At 38.5% G+C, this 14167-nt stretch overlaps 1 protein-coding gene across 1 annotated transcript; it reads right to left on the reverse strand.

Annotated features, from left to right (window-relative positions):
* Window positions 1-9876: 9876 nt before the first annotated feature.
* LOC122306463 (receptor-like protein kinase 5) lies at window positions 9877-12393 on the reverse strand. Its single transcript, XM_043118893.1, has 3 exons — window positions 10866-12393; window positions 10116-10682; window positions 9877-10010 (listed from the first exon to the last, which is right to left on the reverse strand). Exons 1-3 carry the CDS (start codon window positions 12391-12393, stop codon window positions 9877-9879), a joined length of 2229 nt encoding a protein of 742 aa, XP_042974827.1.
* Window positions 12394-14167: the final 1774 nt, after the last annotated feature.

The raw sequence follows: 14167 nt of genomic DNA on the forward strand, positions 1-14167 counted from the left end.
ATTGAAAGAAGTCGGTGGGTGGGTTCATTATAAGAGTGTTAGTCGGTTTCATGCAAGTTTAATTTTAATTTTTCTGAAACAGAATACGTGGGGAGTAGAGGTTGTTTCTTGAGTTTTCATTAATGGCTGGATGAGAAGGTGTGAGTCGCTGGGATTAGTTTTATTTTGCTGAGTAGGAGACGTGTAGGGACGTGGGAGTGTGAAGTCGGCTGGTTTTTAAATTCTTTAAGCTTTCATTTAATAGTACAATTGTTATGGATTAATTTTGAGAATTTGTGATTTAAATATAATGATGAACTCTAGAATCTTGGTTTTGGGACTTTTCAATTTTTAGTTTGTATTTTATCAATTACTTTCTAATCTAATTTAATTCTTAGCTTAGTTTTATTAATCTCTTAGTTCCATTGCATATTGGATTGATTAAAATTTAATTAGGACTTAAATAATTTCAGTTTCATTGTTAAATTTTTAGATTAATTAAGATTGTTCAGTTTAGTTGACTCTTTGATTGATAATTTCAATTTGTTAGTCTTTTACATTTCGTTTTGACACTTAAAAATCTAAAAATATGAATCTAGTCTATGACTAGTGCCCTTTTCATTCTTGTTGCACTCTTTCATCCATTGCACATACCATCATTTTTATTTTTCTCTTTGTGAATATTTTTACTATTTTAAACGAGCTTGATTTTAAATAACTTTCCCTGAGGAGACGATCTAGGAATTTATTCATAATTATTACACGACATCCTCCTGCACTTGGGATAACCTTTCTGCTACTCATTTTTGAGTGAGTCACCACCATAGCTCCACCGTAAACCCCCCCCCCAAGCTTCCTGTATGCTCAGCTGTAGCCCAGCCGAAGCTGAGCTCCTCTCCTCTTCGAAAACCCTTTCTTTACACAGGTTCCCTATAGATCCATCGTAGGACCGCCATGAACTATCACCTCAGCGACCCCATGACCTTGGCCACCTTACAAAGCCTGAATCTGAGAAACCATAGATATGGCCTTCCAAAGTAGCCCTATTCCAAGGTCGCAGTAGTGACCGCTATTGCCCAAGCCAGTGGCTTCTGACACCATTGGCAGTGCCAAATAGCGAGTAACGTACGGGTTATTCCAACGACGGTATAACTCTCTTTCCCTTTTCCTTGTTATTTATGTGAATTTGGTTGGTTGTGAACTATGCTCTTGGTATTGTGGAGTTCGCTGTGTAGTGGGGTGACGTGAAGTGTGGTTGTGTACGTGAAGTGTTAGGCATAGTTGTGACGTGTAGTGAGTTGTTGTGGATTGTGTTGTAATGGTGGTTGTGAAGTGTTTGCCATTGCCATGGTGGTGTGCGACGTATTATGGATTCCAGGGAGTACACTTAGAGTGTACTTCGAGTGGTAAAGTTGTGATGCACCGAATGGTGTGTCACGAAGGTTTGGGTGATGGCATAATTGAGGTGTGTAAAGCGTGTTGTGTAGTGTCGAGAACTATGGAACCGTTTCCCAGAGTAGTTATGATGTTATCCTGTCGTAGTGACAAGTGTCAAGGTGTAGTTAGGTATGGCTGGAAGTCACAGAGTGGTGTACAAGTGACGTAGTGGAAATGTGATGGGATGTCACGCAATGGCATGAGCATGTGAGGAGTCGTGCTCGTGATGAGTTAGAAGTTGGTGTTAAAGTGACGCGGTGTTATGCCAGGTGAAGTGGAGGATAATAGTGTAGCTTGGGATTATTCTCGAGCTATGTGATGTGGCGAATGTGTAGTCGTGAATGGAGCCTTGTCGTGTTAAGTGTTGGGATGAACTATGTTGTTGGACTAGTAGCATGAAGAGTCATGCTAGCTTAATTTGAGTAGAAAGTTGGTATCGGACTATAGAGCTTGTTTACACAAATAGACGTTCAACAAATTATATAGTTAATCTACTTAGACACATGTGCCGGACAGATTTACTATATATAATGGGTAATCTGTTTGAGCATGGGTACACAATATTTAAGCCTCAAAGTCAGCTTAAAGTTGTGTGGTATGCATGGATGGGAACGAGGATGAAGTGTGGGCTAGGATGCAGGGAAGAAGTGACGTGTGTATGGACTAGGATTGGGATGCATGACTTGTTTGGTTCAAGTTATGCTTTGGGATGTGATTGATAGGAAGAGTACGATGAAGGTACTAGCGTCTTAACCTTAAGGTGAATCATAGATGTTCACTTTATAGGATAAGACCTCAAAGTAGAACATTGAATTTGAAAAAAGTGACCCAAGTGAGTCCTAGAAAGAGGAAACATGATGTGGAAGATATAGAATGACAGGAGAGAATGAGAGTGTGTCTAAGTGAAATATAGTCTATGTTTTCTAGTTTAGTTGCTTATGCACTAGATGGAGAATGACGTTAAGGTTGTATATTCATGTAGGTTGCCATCCAACATGCACATGAATGGACTGTATGAAATGGGTATAGCATGTAGTCCAGGTAAGTATTATATTCATCACTTCTAGAGTTTTCTAAAGATATGAATGAAATGAAAATAACATGTTTCTCTCTACGATGCTTTGCAAAATGAATGACGTTTTATGAAAAGATGCTAAGTATATGTATATAATGGCCCTTCTTGGCAACCCATTTTTTTTTTTTTTGATAGGAAAGTATAACTTTTATTCATCAAACTCAAGCATTACAAAGATGAATCAACCCAAATAGCTTGGGAAATACAATCTGGAATTGAGTTCCACCAAATACAAATGTCATCTAAATTCCATGCAAACCGAGCCAAGCAATGAGCAACTCCATTAGCTTCTCTTCCCTTATGTTGAATTGACCAATTTGGATACCTTTGAAGCAAAGATTTAACCTCCTGAATTAATCCACCCCATAAGGTAGTAGAATACCCTTCCTTCTCCAGCTCTTGAACTGCTAATAAAGAATCTGATTCCACTTGAAGAGATGTAATGCCAAGGGACACACATAATTGCAAACCCCTTAACATAGCAACAAGTCCAATTTCCATAGGATCAGCTATAGCAGGTTCAGATTTGCTTGCCGCAAATATAACCTTCCCTTCCTTGTCACGCAACACAGCCCCTATACCAGCTTTGCATTGATCACTAAAAAGAGCACCATCAATGTTTAACTTCAAGACACCCTCTGGAGGAGGCTGCCATTGACACTTATACTTTTGCTTGATCTTCGTGGCCTCTACTGCTGCTTTATGTTCCTGGTATAAGGTAAAGGCATGCTCCATCACTTGTTGAATTGATAGAATGTTGCCCTCATATAGACTCTGATTTCTTCTATACCAAAGTCCCCATGCAAGTAGGAAAAACTTCTCTAACTCTCCTGGTCTTCTTCTCCTGATTACAGCAGTGACTAAATCCATAAGTTGCTTCCTTTCAGTTACTTGAATTAGAGAAGGGAATACCTGTGACCAACAATCAACAACAGCAGGACAATAAATCAGTGCATGAAGCAGATCTTCTTCTTCTGTTTGGCAGCAGTAACAAGTAGCTTCTTGTATCACTTTTCGAAACTTCAGGTTTTGAAAGGTTGGAAGAATGTTCTTGCACATTCTCCATGCAAACACCTTAACTCTTTGAGGGACATGCATCTTCCATAAATGCTTCCATAATAGTTTTCCATCTTCTGCTCTTGAACTTTCAGCCACATCTCCATTATGCTCCATGGTTTTGAAAAATTCATATGCACTTTTAACACTGAAAATCCCACTTCTCTCATGCTCCCATATAAGCATATCAGGTATATTATCCATAGGCAATCGAATACATAACACTTCAGCAGCTTCTCTTGGTGGCAAAACACTTCTCACTCTCTCAACATCCCAGCTATTCTGTTCTGGCATCATCAGGGAAGAAACTGTCTGTAAACCAGCATCAGGAGGAATATCAACCACCATGGATAGCAACTTTTGTTTTGGTAACCAATAATCAGACCAAATATTAATGGATAAACCATTGCCAACCCTCCATCTACACCCTTTGAGCAAACTATTCTTAGTATCCCAAATGCCTCTCCATACATAAGAAGGATTCACACCCAATCTTGAGTCAAAAAAACTAGATGTTGGGAAATATCTTGCTTTAAAAATCTTATGTAAAAGGGAAGATTCTTCATGCATAATCCTCCACCCTTGCTTTGCTAGTAGGGCCTTTTTAAAAAGTTGAATACTTCTAAACCCCATACCTCCTTCCATCTTTGACTCACACATCCTCTTCCAACTAATCCAACTCAATTTTCTTTCATCTTGCTTCTGACCCCACCAGAAACTTGCCATTAAGCTTTCAAGTTCAGTACATAGGGACATAGGCAACTTAAAGCAGCTCATAGTATAAGTAGGTATAGATAGAGCTACAGCTTTCAGCAACACTTCTTTCCCTCCTTGTGATAAAAGTTTTTCCTTCCACCCTTGCAGTTTAGACCATACCCGATGCTTCAACACTGAAAAAGCTTGGTACTTTCCTCTACCAATCATAGGTGGCAATCCAAGATATTTCTCATATTGCTGAAAGTGATTAACCCCCCAAAATTGCATGATCTCCCTTTTCAGGCCTGAAAGTACATTATGACTGAAAACCATTGAAGTCTTCTCTCTATTGACCTTCTGTCCAGATGCTTTCTCATAGATATCAAGTCTATGTTGCAAAACTAAGCAAGATTGCAGATTAGCTCTGCAGAAAAGAATGCTATCATCTGCAAACAGTAGGTGATTTAGCTTAGGAGCACCTCTACATACTTGAAAGCCTTCAATCTGATGTTGCACATTTGCCTTGTTCAACAATGTTATGAGTCCCTCAGTACATAGTAGGAATAGATATGGGAAAATGGGATCCCCTTGTCTTAATCCACGAGTTGGTTGAATTGGTCTTTTAGGTTCTCCATTAACAAGGACAGAAAAAGAGACTGTTGTAACACAAAACATCAATAATTGAATCCATTTTTGGCTGAAACCCATCTGTCTCATCACCTCCTCAAGATACTTCCATTCGATTCGATCATAGGCCTTGCTCATATCCAGCTTTAGAGACATGAACCCATCTTTACCACTCCTCTTCCTTCTTAAAAAATGTACCATTTCATATGCCACAAGAACATTATCTGTAATTAGTCTTCCTGGTACAAAAGCTGTCTGTGATGGAGAAATAATAGTAGGCAACACTGACTTTAGTCTATTGGCTAATACCTTGGAGATTAACTTATAAATGACATTACACAAACTGATGGGCCTATAGTCAGAAACAAGTTCTGGTAGTTTCTTCTTAGGTATCAGTGTGATATAAGTATGATTAATCTCCAAAGGGAAAGAACCAGTGTTAAGAGCTTTAAGCACTGCATCAGTGACATCAGTCCCAACTATAGACCAGAATTTTTGATAAAAGATAGAGGCCATTCCATCGGGACCAGAAGCTTTGGTAGGATGCATTTCATCTAATGCTCTCTTGACTTCCTCAGCTGTGAAAGGTACATCAAGTTGTTCTGCCATCTGAGCATCAACTCTCCCATTTAGATCTTGCAAGAAATCCATATTGCCTATTTCCTCAGCTGCTACAAAAAGATTCTGAAAATACTCATTAATAACTCTATCCCTGGCCTCATTAACTTGCCACCTCCCAGTTTGATCTTTTACCCCTTTAATAAAATTCTTTTTTTTCCTTTGGGATGCTTTATGATGGAAAAATTTAGAATTCCTGTCTCCTTCAGCCAACCACAAAACCTTAGATCTCTGTTTCCACATTATTTCACTTCTTTGTAGCCATTGTTGGACCTCTTTTCTTGCTTGTTGGATATGCTGTCGATTCATTGATAAAGGGTCAATTTGGTGAGCCATTTTGAGTTTTTCTTGAGCCAACCTTAAACTTCTTTGCACATTGCCAAAGCTTGCTCGATTCCAAATTGACAGTTTTTCACTGCAATATTCAATCTTCTTCATAACTGTACTGAGTTCCTTTCTCCCTTCAACAGCTTTCCAAGCACCATCTATCACTTGCTTACATCCAGAATCTTCAATCCACATTGCCTCAAAACGAAACAATTTCCTTCTTGGTCCCTCTTGCACCTCATCTGACAGCTTTAGAATAATAGGCTTATGGTCTGAATAAGCCACTATGCCATGAATGACCACAGCCATTGGATAATAAGAGTGCCATTTCAAGTTTGAAAAACATCTATCCAGCCTCTCACTAATTGTCTGTCCCTCTTCCCTCCCATTACACCATGTAAAAGGACTGCCTCTAAACCCCATATCATGCACTTGACACTCCTCAACCACATCTCTAAAGGCCTGTAATTGCCTTTCTGGTTTGGCTCTACCACCACTTTTCTCAGCATTACACATAATCTCATTGAAATCTCTCAAAATAATCCAACCTATATCAGGATGAACTTTTAGAGACCTCAACAAAGACCATGACTCATGCCTTCTACTCACTTCTGGTTGACCATAAAATCCAGTCAGCCACCAAGAGTCACCCACTGCATCAGTTACCTCAGCATGAATATGGCACTTTGAAAAGCTTTGAATTTTGACACTATATTTCTTCTTCCAAAATAAAGCTATGCCTCCACTTCTCCCTTCACTACTTATAGCTAAACAACCAAAAAAACCCAATTTAAACTTCAATCTTTCCATAGCTCGAGAATGCATTTTAGTCTCTTGTAAAAATAAAATCTCAGGGGCTTCTTTTCTGACCAAGTCAGATAAAACTTGAATTCCCAATGGGTTCCCAAGCCCACGGGAATTCCAACTTATGATACTCATTGATCTCGGCAGGGCTGTTGAACAGCCTCTGTCGATCCCAATTGTTTGTTGCCTCTTCTAGAAAGAAAATCTTGCTCAACAACATTGAATAGAGCTGTGTACTTACCTCTTTTATTTCCACTTGCAAGTACTTCATCATCATCAACCTCTACCAATGATCTCTTCCTCTTGGCATCTTCCTCAGGTTGGATTGGCAACTACTCAGTAGATGCATGAGAGGCTGCCCTGGCTCTTTTCTTCCAAATGCTTCTGGTACATCTTCTTTGCAGTGGTTGAGCTTGATCACATTGGTCCACATTCAGGTGGTCTCGAGATAGTTGGCCAGGCTTTGCACACTCCCCTCCAGTTGCATCAGACAGCCTAATATCAGCCCCAACAAGCCCATTGGAAAGCCCATTATCACATACTTTATGTATATGATCTTCAGTAATTAACTCAGATTCAAAAGTCACAGCAGGCGTTATAACATCAGAAACCTCCTGCTGACTGTTACATTCAGTAACTGATGTCTTCATACCTTCCTTTATTCCTGCATAAATGCTGCCCTCATTATGGTGCAATGAATAAGAACTTCTGTTACCTGTTGTAGCCTCAACCACCACTGCACCACCCGCCACCACTGCACCACCATCCACCACCTTATTCTGCTCCTGCATCACCCCATTGTTCATGGCACCTCCTTTGATGTTATGCTCCTGTAATGACTCCCATTTTCTCTTGAAACTTGACTCTGCCCGCAGCCAAGCACCAAACTGAGGAGTAGCTTGAGGTTCCAGTTGACAAATGGAATTTTCATGTATGACTCGGCCACAAGTGAAACAAAATCTAGGAAGTTTCTCATACTGAATAGGACACCACACTTTAGTACCCTGCACTGTGCAGGTCCTACCTCGAGCCAAAGGTTTTTTCAGATCAATCATAATCTTTACTCTGAGGCAACTACCCCATCCTACCTCATCATGATCAACATCCACATCTATAACACTGCCAATAGATCCACCCAACTTGACCCCATACTCCTTATTCATACCAAATAAAGGAAGATTATGGAATTGCACCCAGAATGGTGCAGCATCAAACTTCAAAGCCTGCACTGGAGTAATGCCATCAAAAGGGATAATTACAAACAATTGGCCATCAAAGAACCATGGCCTTCCTGCTTCAATTCTTTCCTTATCAGCATGAGTTGCAAAACTCAGCACAAACACATTCCTGCCTACTTCTTTCATGACAGCATGTTTGCTAAGCCTCCATATCCTTGCCATAGTCGACTCCACCACTTGCTTCCCCAATTGTCTGTCACACCATATTTTCCCTATCAAACTCAGATCACCCTTACTCTTCACCACTGAAACATCCACATCCTCCAACACAATTGATGCATCCTCCTCCTCACTCAGCCACAGATTAGACCACTGATTTTGCAAACCATCCATAATAAAACTAACACCACCGAGACTAGAAAACACCACCTCAGGGATAAAACACCACCTCTATAATTCTCCCAAGAGAGGGTCTTGAGAGAAAAACTAGAGAGGAGACTTTTTTGGCAACCCATTTTTATGCACCCCAAAGTATTAATTATATGTGAATGGATATTATACATAGTAAATATTATATGTATTTTCATGAAATGAAATGTGACGCTTATGCTTTATGCTTTAAGCGGTGCTTTAAATGATGTGAAGAAAATGTTTTAAATGTCCTTATAAATTGATGCTTTAAGGATGCTATGAACTGATGTCTTTAAATGATGCCTTAAAAGATGATGTTTAAGCTCATGCTTTTAAATAATTTTTATGAATGAATAGGCTGAAAGAATGAAAAGGAATGAAAGGACTGAAATTAAAGAAATGACTGAATGAAGGAATGCTTAATGTATGAAAATACATAATGGCCATATGAATGAATGATGGTACCGAATGAATGGGTAGACTGCAATGTCGGGTAAGTAGTATTGATAGTGCAACCAGTGTTGCCCCCTGACTGAGAGAGTTTCCCAACCCGTGGCCACAGGTGGAGTGCAAGTCCAAGTGAAGATTGCTAACCCTCACACATGAGGCGTAATAGTTTGTACTGGCCAAAGGAAAGTGATAAAAAAATGTATGTGTGCTCTGACTCTTTAAGAAATGAATGCACAAGACATGGGGAAATGTTTTTACGAAAGAAAATCCTTCTTAAGAAAAAACCCACCTAGTAATATTTTAAATGAATGTATGTCTTATGTATAGTATGTATAAAGTGATGAATGCGTGACTGAAAACCTATGTTAGTATATTTTGACAGTATGAAGTAATGTTTATGAGTATTCGACTCATTTTAGTTTTTATGTATGCCCCTCCCATGAACAAAATGAGTAGAAGGCATCAGGACAAACATAGCCCGAAGGAGAAGAGCATGAAAGCCTATGCATTATGTTTTGTATAAAGGACTTTTAACCTTAAAGTTTAATGTTTTCCGTTGTAACTCTCTTTAATTTAAAAAACCTATTTTATTTTTAAACGTGGAGTCTTTTGTATCCTGGGTTAGAAATGAAAAAGCTCTAAAACGAATAGTAATTCCTATCTCTTTATTAAAATCATTTTTTAAAAGTCTCCCCACAAGGACGGGCATTACAATCAGACAATATGCTATCATGTACAATACCTTAAAGGTTCTTGAAATCTCAACAATTGCTTTCAAGTAAAAAAGTAGCAAATAGTTTGTAAATTGTAGTGAAGTAGTCTGAGGCCTAGTTTGGCTCTCTATCCAAATCAACCCTGAGCCTACTTCACTTACCAAACACAATTTTAATGGTAATAACTTCAACATTGAATTCATTTTAGTAATCATAGAGGATCTAGTCTATCATTTGTCTTGAAAAATGCTGAGCATCCTCATTTAGTTTTGAATTCCTTAGGAAGGGAAAAACATCTCAGTTGTTGCCTTCTTCTCTCAGTTTTGACTGGTTGGCTGCATTGGAGCAAAACCTTAAGAACCTCTTTTATGGATGTCCTGGTAGAAGGTCGTGTGCTAGTACAATAGAGTCCAAGTTTGAAAACATGATACATTTCATTCAAGCGACAGGGTTCCTTGACCTCCTCATCCAAGGCATCACCTATTGGTTTTCCATCTTGAATGTGTCACAATGCCCATTCGGCTAGGGATGAGTGTTCATCACCATCATTGGCTTTCCTTCCAGTTGTCAATTCTAGAATGATAACCCCGAAGCTGTAAACATCGATCTTCTCATTAATTCTTGTTGTACGAGCATACTCTGCATTTCAATTCAACAACACAAGCTAAGCCAAAATTATGGTGATGGAAAAAGAGGAAAACATCATCAATAAAAGGAGACTTATAAATCTATATTGTCACACACCTGGAGCTATGTAGCCAAAAGAGCCAGCCACAGCTAACATTGTAGCCAGTTCTCCCTCCTTGATCAATATCTTTGCTAGACCAAAATCAGCTATTTGTGCATTGAAATCGAGATCTAAAAGGATGTTTCTTGACTTCATATCTCGATGAACAATGGGTGGTGAGCAGTCGTGGTGCATATAGGAGAGCCCCTGGGCAGCTCCAACTGCTATACACAACCTTTTAGACCAATCCAAGATAACATGATTGACTGAACTTGAAAAGGTTGTTGCTCTACTCTTCCTATGCAACCAACGATCCATGCTATAGTTATCCAAATACTTGTAGACAAGAAGTTTTGAATTATCATTGGAGATACAGTAGAGCAACTTCACCATGTTGGCATGTCGAATTGAACTAAATATTTGGACTTTTGCCATTAATTCTTTTTCAAGCTTTCCTTCAAGCTTTCTATTATTCCAAATCTTCTTCACAACAACAATATCACCTGAATGATTAATGACAACACGATATGATCGACCAAAACCAATCAGGTTATTTGCTATCAATCTTGACAAAATGTCTGATTCTGTAAAATTCAGCTTCTAGAATGAAACAAGCTTCCATGTCAAATGCAATCCATGCTTTCCTTTTTTGTAATCTCTTATCACAAAGAATGAAATAAATAAACCTAGAAGAACTACTACCACCAAACCTATGATCCAAGCAATTAATTTGTAATAAGTTTTGCTCGACTTTTGGCGGTGCGAACTGCAGTTCTCGAGATTAAGAGATCGAGATGGTCTATTAGCACAAAGACCAGGATTGTTTAAGAAGCTGTGGGCATATGCATCATTCTCGAACTCACTTGGGATGTTTCCAGTCAAATGATTTGAAGATAGATTGAATGAGGTGAGCTTTAGGAGGCCAAGTTTTGATGGAATTAGGCCAGACAACTGGTTTTCTGACAAGTCCAATTCAGTAAGGCCTAGTAAAGAACCAAGTTCCTCTGGAATCTGTCCAAAGATTTCATTTCGGCTAAGGTTTAGTGTATTCAGCAATTTCCATGAATTAATATCTGATGGAAGGGTGCCTGAAAGTCGGTTTTGATCAAGAAAAAGAGTTGTCAAACCAGAAAGATCTCGAGGAATCGTGCCATTGAAGAGGTTATTACTAGCTTTGAGAACCAACAAATTCCTCGAGGAAGACACTCCCTGTGGAATTTTACCTGAAAAATTATTATTCATCTCCAATCGTGAAAGATTCCATGCCAATCTCTCAGGTAACTCGCCTGTAAAAGAATTATCACTTAACATCAATATGTTCAGATTCGATGATGTCCAAAGACCACTTGGAATATTCCCAGAAAAATTATTTCTGTATATCTTGACTAATTGCAAACTACTGCAATTTCCAAATGACTTGGGCAACTCTCCAACGAGCTGGTTTTCTGAAGCTATCACTTCCACCAACTTCCCATTGTCACACAAGTGTTCTGGCAACTGGCCTGTAAGCTTGTTAGTTGAAACCCAAAGCCTTTTTAACATAGAATACCTCCCTAATTCTAGAGGCAAACTCCCTGAAAAATTATTGTTAAATAAGCCAAGATGTATCAACCTCGGAAGACGACCAATGCTATTTGGGATTTTTCCAGATAACTGATTCAGAAACAAAGCCAGGCCTGTCAAATTTTTGAGCTTTCCAAAATCATCGGGAACTATCCCAGCCAAATTATTTTCTGAGAGGTCGACGATATCAAGGTTCAAAGCCTTGACCACCCGAGGAATCTCCCCGGACAATTTGTTTTTGTATAGGTAAACAATCCTTAGATTCTTTAGCATAAACAAACTGTCCGGGATCTTTCCGGTCAAGCTGTTTGTTGACAAATCCAAATGCTCCAAAGCTTCCATTTCTCCGATCGTGTTTGGGATTTCTCCAATCAAATTCGTCTTGGCCATCCATAAAAACTTCAGTTTCTTCAACTTTCGAAACTCCGAAGGGAACGTTGACACTATCTTGGAATTATCGACCAATCCTAGTTCCTCCAGATTGGATAGGTTTCCAATTTCTGGCGGGAAAGAACCAATAAACGGACAAGAGATAAGCATGAGTTTTCTCAGTTTTGTCAACCGCCCGATAGATGCTGGGATGTTACCATCGAAGTTGTTGCCTTCGAGGCTCAGCTCTTGAAGCTGAGACATGCGGTGAATGTCATTGGGGATTGCACCATAAAAGAAGTTCTGTGAGAGATCAAGAACTTCCAGCTTGGAACAGTTGTAGAGGGCTCTCGGGAACTCCATTGAGTGGAAACTATTATTATAAACATCAAATGTTGTGAGGTTCTTGAGGTTGCAGATGAAGGGTGTGACTGTTCCATTGATGTTATAATCTCGGAAGGATAATCCAATGATTGAGGCGTTGGAGCAAGTAATCTCAAGCCAGGAACAATGGGAGGAGTTTGTTGGAATCCAGTGTCTGAGAGATTATGGGTTTCCCCAAAGTTTTTTTAGGTTTAGTAGGATTCCTTGTTCTTGAGCACTGAGCTGGGAGTTGGCATGGCTGAGAAAGTGGAAAAAGGTACTGATGTAGATAGAGATATGGAGAAATATTAGAGTTGTTTTCTTCATTACTTGAGGTTGAGTTGCTTTGCTTCTTGCTTTGGTCTGAACTCTGATCTCAACAATGAGCTAATAAACACATGAAAATTCAAGAAAGATAAGAAAAAACACACCCGATGGTGCGATGTTCAAACTTCCAATCAAGAAAAATTCAAAGAGCATAACATTTGCTTATTTTTCGGGGAAAGCTCATTTGTTGACCAATAATTGCAAGTTTAGTCCAACATCTTTGCTAAGATGATACAGTTATGCTGGCTGGAACTTTTCATCCCTATTAAGTAAATAAGAACCAAAATAGAGGATTCTTAAAGAAAACAATTGTTTTTAAAACAAGATTAGTAGATTTACTCACGTGTTTAGAATCAAGAGGATAGTTTGCTAAGAACTAACCATCTCCCTCTTCTTTCTTTCTTTCTTTTTTTCTTGTCTTTTTTTTTTTTTTTTTTTTTTTGGGTGTCGTGATTGACTTTGGAACCCATAAGAAAGTTTTAACATGATTGGTATATGCTTCAAATCTTTGTTTTCATAGAAAAACTCGATTTTGTGGTATATTTGTTCCTCTAGTCACTTGAGAGCTTTGACTTTTAAATATAGCAGCCAAATCTTATTTAGCATAAATTATGTTTACATGTCAAGTGGGGTAGTTAAAATAAGAAAAATGATTTGTGAAAGTTTAGGTCATAAAGATTGTGTACAAATCCTTCAAAACATAAGTTGTAGAGAGGTCAAGAATTTTTGCACCATAAAAGTAGTTCTATAAGAGGTATAGAAATTCCCACTTGGAATGGTTGTAGGGAACTCTCGGGAACTCCGTGGAGTGGAAACTATTATTATAAACATCAAATGTTATGAAGTTCTTGAGGTTGCAAAAAAAGGGTGAGATTGTTCTATAGATGTTATAATCTCGGAAGGATAATCTGATGATAGAGCCATTGGAGCAAGTGATCTAAGGCCACAAACAATAGGACAAGGAGTTTGTTGGAATCCAATGTCTCGGAGTTTTTTCAGGGTTAGTAGGATTTCTTTTTCTTGAGCACTGAGCTGAGAGTTTACATGGATGAAAAAGAGGGATAAGGTATTGAGGTAGAAAGAAAAATGGATAAATATTAGAGTTGCTTTTGTCATTGTAGGGATTGATTTACTTTGGCTCTGGATCTAATTTGAATTCTGATTTTAGCAATAAGCTAATCAACAGATGAAAATATGACTGTAAATCTAGATATGGATCCGGATACCTAATTATAACTGGATCTATATCCAGGTTTTGAAAACCAGGCGGTTATAAATCATGCCAAAACCAAGGCGATAACCTAATTTAATTTCAGAAATCTTAGTTGTAATTGGATATCCGAGTTAATTATTATTCTTTTTTTCTCCTTTTTTTAAGTCATTATAATACTTTTGAAAGGCTTTTTTCTTTTTTTAGGACTTTATGTTTATTATTTTATATGAAACG

This window comes from Carya illinoinensis, chromosome 4 (assembly GCF_018687715.1).
Source record: "Carya illinoinensis cultivar Pawnee chromosome 4, C.illinoinensisPawnee_v1, whole genome shotgun sequence".
Lineage (NCBI taxonomy): Eukaryota > Viridiplantae > Streptophyta > Magnoliopsida > Fagales > Juglandaceae > Carya > Carya illinoinensis.

Excerpts from the sequence above, each read along its gene's own strand:
- LOC122306463 (XM_043118893.1), bottom strand. The coding sequence starts at position 12,393 with ATGGAGTTCCCGAGAGCCCTCTACAACTGTTCCAAGCTGGAAGTTCTT. Across the intron at positions 10,683-10,865 it reads TCTTAATCTCGAGAACTGCA|AATCAGACATTTTGTCAAGA; the intron begins GTTCGCACCGCC and ends TGAATTTTACAG. Across the intron at positions 10,011-10,115 it reads TTTTGGCTACATAGCTCCAG|AGTATGCTCGTACAACAAGA; the intron begins GTGTGTGACAAT and ends ATTGAAATGCAG.